The sequence below is a fragment of the Staurois parvus genome, unplaced genomic scaffold (assembly GCF_062004578.1).
Source record: "Staurois parvus isolate SC_StPar_1 unplaced genomic scaffold, SC_StPar_1.0 ptg000155l, whole genome shotgun sequence".
Classification (NCBI taxonomy): Eukaryota; Metazoa; Chordata; class Amphibia; order Anura; family Ranidae; genus Staurois; species Staurois parvus.
Window position 1 is genome coordinate 14,558,761 of NW_028317951.1, and position 12,705 is coordinate 14,571,465.

Here is a 12,705-nt window from a genome sequence, read left to right on the forward strand (position 1 = left end):
TCAAATGTTATTTAAAATCAATTTGAATTATATATATTATTCTTATGTGTATATTCAAGTGTAATTTTCATATTTCATTGTTAATTAAATTTTTTATTAGTGGAGTGCGACACGTTTTGCATTTTTATTTTGGGAAATAAATTCAACTTCATAACATAACAAATGAAAACGGAACTTTCAAAAATACAAATCGATGCAGAACGAATATATACTCTCACGAAATAACGAATCGTTCTTTACAGCTCAGTCCCTAATGTCACCCTAATGATGCAATTGTCCTTGTCAGACAGCAAACGGGAATACACTGGGCTGAGTTGGTCCAGTTTAGCAGGCAGGAGACACGAGTGACTACCCCCTGTATGAGGGACTCTGTGTACTGCGCTGTAATCCTTCACAGATGGGCTCCCGCATCCGACAGCGCGCACTGTACTCTCACGTGGCCGCGCACGCCTCGGAGCTCCGCCTTCTCCACGTCACCAGACAGGCCGGGGCAGACATGGCGGAACGGAGAAGACACAAGAAGCGGATTCAGGTAAGTAAGGTGATGCTGGGTGGTTCCACCTACGAGCCGGTCATTACAGGGGTCTAGATGTGAGTAGAGGTGGTGTGTGTTGGGGACAGGGGACCCCTAGACAAATGTAAGCATGTTCACGAGGGGGGGTCCACTGCCCCCCCATGACTATGGCGGATAGAGGCCCGGAGGGTCCCGGGAGGATGGAGAGCCCTGCTGGAGGAGTCCTCTGGATGTGTACAAGTCATGGGGCTGCTGGGATGTGTCTGCCTATTTGATGTCCCTACATCTTGCCAACAGCTGGAGCCCCTCCACTCATCTCCTCAGTACTGGACCGTCTCCTCTCATTACTGGACCGTCTCCTCTCATTACTGGACCGTCTCCTCTCATTACTGGACCGTCTCCTCTCATTACTGGACCGTCTTCTCATTACTGGACCGTCTCCTCATTACTGGACCGTCTCCTCATTACTGGACCGTCTCCTCAGTACTGGACAGTCTCCTCAGTACTGGACCGTCTCCTCAGTACTGGACCGTCTCCTCAGTACTGGACCGTCTCCTCTCATTACTGGACCGTCTCCTCAGTGCTGGACTGTCTCCTCTCATTACTGGACCGTCTCCTCAGTGCTGGACCGTCTCCTCAGTGCTGGACAGTCTCCTCAGTACTGGACCGTCTCCTCAGTGCTGGACCGTCTCCTCAGTGCTGGACCGTCTCCTCAGTACTGGACCGTCTCCTCAGTACTGGACCGTCTCCTCAGTACTGGACCGTCTCCTCAGTGCTGGACCGTCTCCTCTCATTACTGGACCGTCTCCTCAGTGCTGGACCGTCTCCTCAGTGCTGGACAGTCTCCTCAGTGCTGGACAGTCTCCTCAGTACTGGACCGTCTCCTCAGTGCTGGACCGTCTCCTCTCATTACTGGACCGTCTCCTCTCAGTGCTGGACCGTCTCCTCTCATTACTGGACCGTCTCCTCAGTGCTGGACCGTCTCCTCTCATTACTGGACCGTCTCCTCTCATTACTGGACCGTCTCCTCTCATTACTGGACCGTCTCCTCTCATTACTGGACCGTCTCCTCTCATTACTGGACCGTCTCCTCATTACTGGACCGTCTCCTCTCATTACTGGACCGTCTCCTCTCATTACTGGGACCAGTCTTCTCAGTACTGGACCAGTCTCCTCAGTACTGGACCAGTCTCCTCAGTACTGGACCAGTCTCCTCAGTACTGGACCAGTCTCCTCAGTACTGGACCAGTCTCCTCAGTACTGGACCAGTCTCCTCAGTACTGGACCAGTCTCCTCATTACTGGACCAGTCTCCTCATTACTGGACCAGTCTCCTCATTACTGGACCAGTCTCCTCATTACTGGACCAGTCTCCTCATTACTGGACCAGTCTCCTCATTACTGGACCAGTCTCCTCATAACTGGACCCTCTCCTCATTACCGGACCCTCTCCTCTCCTCATTACCGGACCCTCTCCTCTCCTCATTACCGGACCCTCTCCTCTCCTCATTACCGGACCCTCTCCTCTCCTCAGTACAGGTCCCTCTCCTCAGTACAGGTCCCTCTCCTCTCCTCAGTACAGGTCCCTCTCCTCAGTACAGGTCCCTCTCCTCAGTACAGGTCCCTCTCCTCAGTACAGGTCCCTCTCCTCTCCTCAGTACAGCTCCCTCGCCTCTCCTCAGTACAGCTCCCTCGCCTCTCCTCAGTACAGCTCCCTCGCCTCTCCTCAGTACAGCTCCCTCGCCTCTCCTCAGTACAGCTCCCTCGCCTCTCCTCAGTACAGCTCCCTCGCCTCTCCTCAGTACAGCTCCCTCGCCTCTCCTCAGTACAGCTCCCTCGCCTCTCCTCAGTACAGGTCCCTCGCCTCTCCTCAGTACAGGTCCCTCGCCTCTCCTCAGTACAGGTCCCTCGCCTCTCCTCAGTACAGGTCCCTCGCCTCTCCTCAGTACAGGTCCCTCGCCTCTCCTCAGTACAGGTCCCTCGCCTCTCCTCAGTACAGGTCCCTCGCCTCTCCTGTCCCTCTCCTCAGTACAGGTCCCTCTCCTCAGTACAGGTCCCTCTCCTCAGTACAGGTCCCTCTCCTCAGTACAGGTCCCTCTCCTCAGTACAGGTCCCTCTCCTCAGTACAGCTCCCTCTCCTCAGTACAGCTCCCTCTCCTCAGTACAGCTCCCTCTCCTCAGTACAGCTCCCTCGCCTCTCCTCAGTACAGCTCCCTCGCCTCTCCTCAGTACAGCTCCCTCGCCTCTCCTCAGTACAGCTCCCTCGCCTCTCCTCAGTACAGCTCCCTCGCCTCTCCTCAGTACAGGTCCCTCGCCTCTCCTCAGTACAGGTCCCTCGCCTCTCCTCAGTACAGGTCCCTCGCCTCTCCTCAGTACAGGTCCCTCGCCTCTCCTCAGTACAGGTCCCTCGCCTCTCCTCAGTACAGGTCCCTCGCCTCTCCTCAGTACAGGTCCCTCGCCTCTCCTCAGTACAGGTCCCTCGCCTCTCCTCAGTACAGGTCCCTCGCCTCTCCTCAGTACAGGTCCCTCGCCTCTCCTCAGTACAGGTCCCTCGCCTCTCCTCAGTACAGGTCCCTCTCCTCAGTACAGGTCCCTCTCCTCAGTACAGGTCCCTCTCCTCAGTACAGGTCCCTCTCCTCAGTACAGGTCCCTCTCCTCAGTACAGGTCCCTCTCCTCAGTACAGGTCCCTCTCCTCAGTACAGGTCCCTCTCCTCAGTACAGGTCCCTCTCCTCAGTACAGGTCCCTCTCCTCTCCTCAGTACAGGTCCCTCTCCTCTCCTCAGTACAGGTCCCTCTCCTCTCCTCAGTACAGGTCCCTCTCCTCTCCTCAGTACAGGTCCCTCGCCTCTCCTCAGTACAGGTCCCTCGCCTCTCCTCAGTACAGGTCCCTCGCCTCTCCTCAGTACAGCTCCCCCGCCTCTCCTCAGTACAGCTCCCCCGCCTCTCCTCAGTACAGCTCCCCCGCCTCTCCTCAGTACAGCTCCCCCGCCTCTCCTCAGTACAGCTCCCCCGCCTCTCCTCAGTACAGCTCCCCCGCCTCTCCTCAGTACAGCTCCCCCGCCTCTCCTCAGTACAGCTCCCCCGCCTCTCCTCAGTACAGCTCCCCCGCCTCTCCTCAGTACAGCTCCCCCGCCTCTCCTCAGTACAGCTCCCCCGCCTCTCCTCAGTACAGCTCCCCCGCCTCTCCTCAGTACAGCTCCCCCGCCTCTCCTCAGTACAGCTCCCCCGCCTCTCCTCAGTACAGCTCCCCCGCCTCTCCTCAGTACAGCTCCCCCGCCTCTCCTCAGTACAGCTCCCTCGCCTCTCCTCAGTACAGCTCCCTCGCCTCTCCTCAGTACAGCTCCCTCGCCTCTCCTCAGTACAGCTCCCTCGCCTCTCCTCAGTACAGCTCCCTCGCCTCTCCTCAGTACAGCTCCCTCGCCTCTCCTCAGTACAGCTCCCTCGCCTCTCCTCAGTACAGCTCCCTCGCCTCTCCTCAGTACAGCTCCCTCGCCTCTCCTCAGTACAGCTCCCTCGCCTCTCCTCAGTACAGCTCCCTCGCCTCTCCTCAGTACAGCTCCCTCGCCTCTCCTCAGTACAGCTCCCTCGCCTCTCCTCAGTACAGCTCCCTCGCCTCTCCTCAGTACAGCTCCCTCGCCTCTCCTCAGTACAGCTCCCTCGCCTCTCCTCAGTACAGCTCCCTCGCCTCTCCTCAGTACAGCTCCCTCGCCTCCTCTCAGTACAGCTCCCTCGCCTCCTCTCAGTACTGGTCCCTCTTCTGTGTACTGGACCTTCCCCTCTCTTTTTCTGTTTATTGGACTCTCTCCTTTCCTATCCTCTCCTCTGCATAGGACCCTCTTCTCTGAGTGAGGTTGTGTCTGGAGATGTGGATAACAACTGATAAACAGATATCTCCATGTTATGTAAGCCCCCACTTCCCTCAAGTATATTTATACCCAGTCACTGCAATCTTACATACACTTTACCATGTGAATTATTCCTAAAGTATTATTGTTTGTCACTCAACATGCACGTTAGTCTGATTGTACATTCGCCATGATGGTCATAAATGCTTCAATTATATTATCTGATCAATATGTGATTCAATCAAAGTGATCAAATCAAAAAATAATCATCTAGTTGATCAGGAAGGGAGATGGATTATTTACAAAACAAAAAAAAACATTGGGGGTGGAGGGGGCTTAAGCATTTTTATATTATCTAAAGTGTGAAGAATGAAGGCACATCATGTACACATCATAGAGGACTGCTAAAATAGAACTTAACTTCTGAAAGGGAATTTAAAGTGACTGTAAAGGCTGTTTTTTATTTGTTTGTTTTTTTAAATAACATATTATACTTACCTGTTCTGTGCAATGGTTTTGCACAGAGTAGCCCTGAACCTCCTCTTCTGGAGTCCCACACCTGCGCCTGCACTTCTCCATGTGCCTACATTGCAAGCCGCTTGCTATAGGGGCACATGTGCAGGTTTGCTCCGAGCTGGGCAGTGTGGGTCCATAGACACACTCAGAGCAGCTTGGCCCCACTCCCTCCTTAGAAGATTAGTCTGATAGGAGCAGGAGCTAATTGCTCCCGCTATTCGCAGCCAAGCTCATGAGAGCACAGAGAACAAGTTCAGAAGAACTGAAGCTGTACAATGTTGGGATCAATACAGGACTCAGGTAGGTGTTTAAGAGGGGGCTGGGGGCACTGGTATTGGAAGTTTTCCCCCAATGCAGATAATGCATTAAGGTAAAAAACTTGTTACCTTTATAACCACTTTAAAGTCAAAAATGTATTTATTTATTTTACACCTTACAGCTTTCCTTGCATTAAGGTAAACATTTTGACATTTGTTTCCCCCCAGACATTTACTTGAGTCCTGAATTGATCGAGCGATGTTGCCGGTCTTCTCTCCTCTCTCTGTGGTCTTACTACAGTACACTGAGCAGTGACGAGGGATCGGGGCTGAACCACGCTGTGTGTGTGTCTTTGGACGTGCACAGCCTGGCTCGGGAGTAATCCACACATGTGCCCCCATTGCACACAGCTTGCTAAGGGGGCACATACAGAAGAAGGGGGAGGGAACAGTGTCAGCGGGGACACCAGAAGAGGAGGTTTGGGGTTTTTCTGTGCAATACCATCACACAGAGAAGGTGAGTATAACATGTTTGTTATTTTAACCATTAAATGACAGCCCCATAGCAGATGTACAGCTACAGGGTGCCTACACTGTGCAAAAGCACATAAAAATATGTGATTTTGCATTTCCGGGTAGGGGGCGCGTGCTGTCCTACCTACGCTACAACTGGTTCCTTAGAATGTCGGATTTCCGTGTCCAAAGGTGAATGATATATTACCATCGCTGAACAGTATGGTCCGCCAGTGAGGCAGATGTCATCCTTACATCGCCGTTTGGGATTCCACTTAAAAGGCCCCTACAGTGAGTGTCCTGAAAGCCTTTTGGCCCCTTGGGGTCGGGGCGCGGAGGTGAGGAGGCAGTTTAGCCGGTGTGGGATTCAACAATCATTTACCTATCCACGTGTTTTGTTTTTTTTTTTTGTTTTTTTATGCGTTTTTGTTGGACGTTTTTGCACATGGACTTTATGTTGTATTTACAATTTTTTTAGTCACATGTTATTTATTTCTTCATTGTGTTATTGTATGTTACGGTGCACAGTAATACATTCATTTGGTTTCACTGTGCGTTTATATCACCATTTTCTGTTTTATACTAGTTGCACTGTATATATGTTTGCCACATTTATTTATGGTATTTATATGGTCACTTATTAGTCATTTTATGTCACATGGCCTTTTGATGCACATTGTGGTATGACTCTTTAGTCGCATGGTCACAATTTTTGGCCTCACTGTGTGTTGTTATTGTCATTCTTCTGTGATAAGTGGTTTGTCCACTTTTAATATTAAGCACTTCATTTTGTATTTTAAACATTTTGCTCCACTTTCTCATTAGTTGTATTCACGTTATTTCATTTATGTTGTGACGGACTCATATGTCCCACTATTACTGTGATTTAGTTAATATTTTTTTTTTCCTGATCATTTCCGCATTTTGCCATGGTCACAATTTATTGTCTGTTACACCTTTTGGTCCTCTTTTTGGACCTTTATTATTTCACCTTTCCCTTCACTCCCATATTCCTTCCATTTACTGATCATGTTATGGTGTATTATCTATTGTCTTCTCATCTCATTATTTGTTTTGGAATGTCTGTGGCATTATTGTGATTAGCGCAACATCAATTTTCTGTTTGTTTTTTGCTAGTGTTATAGCCAGGTGTGTGCTGCTGTCCCAATAGTCCCATCTTTTCTAGTAGGAGCGCAAAAAGCTTTTAACATATTTTTTACAGGGTGCATACGTTGTGCAAAATCATGTAAATATATGTGATTTTGCATCTCCGGGTAGGGGACACGTGCGCCGCCCTACCCACGCTACAACTGGTTCCTTAGAATGTCAGTCACCGGGTCCCTGCCGGGACTCGGTGATCATGGCAAAGCTGAGAGGGGAGAGAAATGTGTGCAAAAGCAGATCTCTCTCCTGTCAGCATGGATGTGCTGTTCTCTATGAGATAAAAAGCAGCAGGTCTCCCTAGTAAAACAGCACACACTTTACACAGTAAAACACAAGTGGCACACTGTTAACCTTTTGATCACCCCAGATGTTAACCCCTTTCTGCCCATTATCATTAGTACATTGTCAGTGCTTTTTATTAGCACTGATCACTGTATTAGTGGCAGTCAGTTCCCACCCAGTGTCAGAATTCCCACCACCCCAGTCCTGCTGTAAGTCGCTGATTGCTGCCATTACTAGTATATTAAAAAAAACAAAAACAACAGTATATACAGTGGATATAAAAAGTCTACACACCCCTGTTAAAATGTCAGGTTTCTGTAATGTAAAAAAAGAGACAAAGATAAATAATTTCAGAACCTTTTTCCACCTTTAATGTAACCTATAAACTGTACAACTCAGTTGAACAACAAACTGAAATCTTTTAGGTGGAGAGAAGTAAAAATAAAACTAAAATAATATGGTTGCGTAAGTGTGCACACCCTTAAACTAATACTTTGTTGAAGCACTTTTTGATTTGATTCCAGCACTCAGTCTTTTTGGGTATGAGTCTATCAGCATGGCACATCTTGACTTGGCAACATTTGCCCACTCTTCCTGGCAAAAACACTCCAATCTGTCAGATTGCGAGGGCATCTCCTGTGAACAGCCCTCTTCAGATCACCCCACAGATTTTCCATCGGATTCAGGTCTGGGCGCTTCCTGGGCCATTCCAAAACTTTCATCTTCTTCTGGTGAAGCCATTCCTTTGTTGATTTGGATGTATGCTTTGGGTCATTGTCATACTGAAAGATGAAGTTCCTCTTCATGTTCAGCTTTCTAGCAGAAGCCTGGAGGTTTTGTGCCAATATTGACTGGTATTTGGAACTGTTCATAATCCCCTCTACCTTGACTAAGGCCCCAGTTCCAGCTGAAGAAAAACATCCGCAAAGCATTATGCTGCCACCACCATGCTTCACTGTGGGTATGGTGTTCTGATGGTGATGTGCAGTGTTGTTTTTGCTCCAAACATATCTTTTGGAATTATGGACAAAAATCTCAACCTTGGTTTTATCAGACCATAACACATTTTCCCACAGGCTTTTGGGAGACTTCAGATGTGTTTTTGCAAAATTTAGCCTGGCTTGGATGTTTTTCTTCGTAAGAAAATGGCTTCCGTCTTGCCACTCTACCCCATAGCTCAGACATATGAAGAATACGGGAGATTGTTGTCACATGTACCACACAGCCAGTACTTGGCAGATATTCCTGCAGCTCCTTTAATGTTGCTGTAGGCCTCTTGGCAGCCTCCCAGACCAGTTTTTTTTCTCTTCTTGTCTTTTCATCAATTTTGGAGGGACATTCAGTTCTTGGTAATGTCACTGTTGCACCATATTTTCTCCACATGGTGATGTCTGTCTTCTCTATGTTCCATGGTATATGTAATACCTTGGAAGTTCTTTTGTGCCCTTCTCCTGACTGATACCTTTTAACAATGAGATCCCTCTGATGCTTTGGAAGCTCTCTGCAGACCATGGATTTTGCTGTAGGATGCGACTAAGAAAATGTCAGGAAAGACCTACTAGAACAGTTAAATTTTATTTGGGGTTAATCAGAGGCACTTTAAATGATGGCAGGTGCGTACTGACTCCTATTTAACATGATTTTGAATGTGATTGCTTAATCCTGGACACGGCTACATCCCCAGTTATAAGAGGGTGTGCACACTTATGCAACCACATTATTTTAGTTTTTCTATGTTTACTCCCCCCCCCCCCAAAAAAAATTTAGTTTGTTTTTCAATTGAGTTGTACAGTTTATAGATCACAACTCCACTGTATGCCGCCATTTGTGACCGTTACAATTTTCATGTACACTTATTGGTAATTGTTTTTAACAAAGACATGTAGCAGAATACATTTTGGCCTACATTTATGAAGAAAATACATTTTTTTAATTTTTTATTGGATATGTTTCATAACAAAAATTCAAAATTAGTTTTTTTTTTTCAAAAATGCCAGTCTTTTTTTTTTAATTATTTTTTGTTTGTAGTGCAAACAAAAACCAACCAAACGAAAGCTCTATTTGTGGGGAAATAAATGACAGAAGTTTCATTTATGTAGTGTTGCATGACCGCGCAATTGTCAGTTAAAGTAACACAGCACTGAATTGCAAAAAATGGCCTGGTCAGGGGGGGCAAATCTTTTGGCGAGCAAGTGGTTAATTGTAGAAATTACCTTTAGAACTGCTTTTAATGTTTAAACAATTACCCCCCCAAGCGTGTGCGTGTGTGTTTCCTATGGCCCTGCCCCTCCACCCTGACAGAATGACATGTCCATGTGTCTTCAGGGGTACTTGCAGCACATCTCCAAGGAGGCTGCAGGGTTAGCCAAACGAAAGCTCTATCTTTCTCCAAAAATAAATCTCTCAGAGCCTCGAATAGCAGTAAAACCTGATGGGTTGTGACCCTTCTTCATTTTATCCAAAACTAGATGACCTTTAATAGGACAAGGAGCTATGGGCAAAGTGGAGTATCCTCTAAAGACCAGTCGGCTTTCTGCTAACTGAACCAATGAATACTTACATGTATTTGCTGTTGGCAGCTTCAATTCATTGTTCTTAGAGGTGCCACTACTCTTTAATGGATAGACACAGATAGATAGATTGACATCCTTTGTTTTTCTTTTATAGGATTCTACATGTAAATGTCACATAAACAGAAAAGCAAGTGTTCAGTGAACATACATGTCAAATCAATAACTAGATTTAGAGTTGTAGAGACTGACTTACAAAAGGAGGATAGAATATTCACATTGTATTTATTCAATTATTTGAAAAGCAAATTCCTCTCTATTCTTATTCTTTTCACCTTCTACAATTTATTGGGTGAAGATTCTCAACTCCTTCCTGCGTCAGCCCCTTTGGCTGCTACAGCAGGGCTTGACAAATATTTGCTTTGAATCTAGGAGCCAGCTAAAAAAGTTAGTAGTCAGCTTTTTCAAATCAGCTGCCCAGTGCCTGGAACTGCAAGAAAAAAAGATAAAGGCACATGAGGTGAAAGGGGGGGGTTGGGAGAAAGAGAGAAGAATCTGAACAGGAAGGGGGGAGGGGATTAGACACTTCAGTAGGAAGGATGTTCAGGATACAACACATACGAATTTGGAGTGTGGTAATTAGGGATGGTATGCGGAGAACAGGCACATAATCAGAGTGAACAAACAGACACACTCTATGAACCATTATAGAGCCTCTCTCCCTCAGCTATCCCACCCTGCACACTTTCCCACACTCCGATTTCAGATCGAGCAGGAGGTCACATGGCTCCGGTGGTCACATGAATGTGATGTCCCCTCCCTCTCCAGCCTGTATTTCAGGAAGCTGAAGTCTCCCAGTCGTTTATGCAGTTCCATGTGGTCCAGCTGGGGATGCAGGACAGTGGGGGCTCTGTAGGTATGCTCTGCCAAACTAGCACTCGGAGCGGATTACCTGAGGGAGATGTATGGGGTGTACATTGGGGAAGGGGTCAAATCTCTGGATTAGTGAGTGGCGCCCCAGTGCCTGACAGTGGACGGCTGTTAAAAACCCAGGCACCAGGGCGCAATTTCTAGTCACCATTGCTACCCAGTGCCTGTGATTTGTCGAGCCCTGTGCTACAGGTATATATCAAACTAGACTTTTTCTGAAAAGTTCCCTTCCACCTACAAATCTTTATTGCCCCTTTAAAGTGGATATGTGCCCAGACTATGCACATTAAAGAATTTACAGATACTGAATAAGCAGCAAGAGCATTTTACAATTTTAGCCTGGAAATGGGCTTTAACTCCTTGCTGCTGCCTCCCTGCTGTGAAGGCTTAATGTTGGAAGGCAGAGACAGACTTCCAGATCATGTAATCAGTGTTATTGGCTTTCATGGTGGTCACATGATCTGGCTCCAGATTGCAGACAGTGATCTGGAACAGTTTGTTACAATTCAGTCACTGTGGTGTGAGCACACTGTCAGTATAGGATAGTGGGTACCTTATGAACACATGTTTGTGGTGGCTGGGAGTTAAAGCGGACCTTCAAGCTCCCCCCAAAAAATTTAAAGTAAGAAGCTACAAATACCGTAGCTGCTGACTTATAAGGGATGCTGGCGCCAGCATTTTTAGTAAGTGAAAGCTTACGGGCTTCACAGCCAATTATCTACTGTGCACTCATGAAGTGCGCTGTGCTTTGCGAATGGGCCGCAGTCTTCTGGGAAGTGTCCCAGAAGGCTGCGGGGATTAGAAGTGGAGCCGAACGTCTGGCTCAGATTGCCATGGAGATCTGACCTGGAAGTGGTAGCAGGTACCTGTCAAAGCCTTCCCGCCCAAAAAAGTGCCAAATGTGGCAGTGGAGGGAGGGAGGAGGCAGAAAAGCGGAACTTCCCCTTTTGTTTGGCGTTCTACTTTAAAACACACCTGCCCTGCTGCTGCTGCATATCTGTGTTATGCAGTTGGCAAGAGGTCACAATAATTTTTACTATTTGCTGGGAATAGTGGTGGCATACATTTAATATGATATATGATCTCATGGACCACTAGTGAAGTGCAGTAAAGGGGTGAGTGCAGGTCTTTTTCGAGAAAAGTTTACATTTGCTTATCATTTCAGCTGCTACATAAGTGTTTCTACTGATCCATTTCAGGACCTATTCACATCAGGTGCTGCAGGACTGCTTTGGGTGGTTGTTCTAGCACAGTCCCACCACAAAACAAGGCAAAATGCCTAGCCTCCTACTTGGCTAGTTCACACCCATGCGTTGCTACGCAATGAAAATCGTGCGATGCACCACAACCGGCACATTGGTATTGCTGTCATCCTACTGTACACCAACAGATGCTGGTGTGAGCCAGCCCTCATCAAAGCTTATCTTGGATATTTTACAATCATCACATAATGTTGAATTTCCTAGGAATGCGACACTTTTTTTTAAAATCTTATTACTAAATGGAAAGCTTATTTAGAATAACTTCTTGTGGTTTTGTTTTTTTTTTCTAAGTTTTGCGGAAACTTCATGGCGAAGACCTAATTTTTTTTTTTAGCTTTTCCTAAGGAAAATACTTGTCACTTCCTTGTGGTTTTAAACTGCCATCCGTGTAAACCTTCAAAGTACTTTTTCTGTTAAGCACAGACATAAGGTGCATTTTTAAACAAAGGAGGCTTTTTATTGCCCAGACACATCAAACCTGTTACTGCTTTGATTTCATCCTGGTAACTGTCTTTTTAGGATATGAGTCAGTTTATGTATGCCCTGATATGGGTTCAGGTAAATGTGAGTAAAAGTTTATAACTGGAGAAAATAGCTAGCTGGTAGATGATGCAGTCGTTCTTTCCTTTACTTTTCTAAATAACCCTCAAATTACTTTCACTACCTTGAGTCAGTCTGTGGATCCATCACAAGTAATGCTAGACCCGTTTGCTCTTAGTCTGTGAATATTGCAGAGTTTTTAGCAAACGTCTTTTCTTTATTGTACTAGTATGCATTGACTGCATTCCCATATGAAATGTTTGTATTGTTTCTGATGAATATCTTGTTTCAGATGTGTGAAAACAACTGGGAATTAATTATTTTATGAAGTGCTTTTATGGTGCTAAAAAGCCCCATTTACAAAATTAAATA

General features: G+C 46.7%; 1 protein-coding gene across 1 annotated transcript in view; it reads left to right on the forward strand.

Annotated features, from left to right (window-relative positions):
- Nucleotides 1–394: 394 nt before the first annotated feature.
- SEC62 (SEC62 preprotein translocation factor) overlaps nucleotides 395–12,705 on the forward strand; it is a 56,853-nt gene continuing 44,542 nt past the window's right edge. Inside the window, exon 1 of the mRNA XM_089675477.1 lies at nucleotides 395–532. Within this exon, the coding sequence (XP_089531603.1) occupies nucleotides 398–532 (135 nt within the window). The 5' untranslated portion in view covers nucleotides 395–397. The remainder of the gene's footprint in view (nucleotides 533–12,705) is intronic.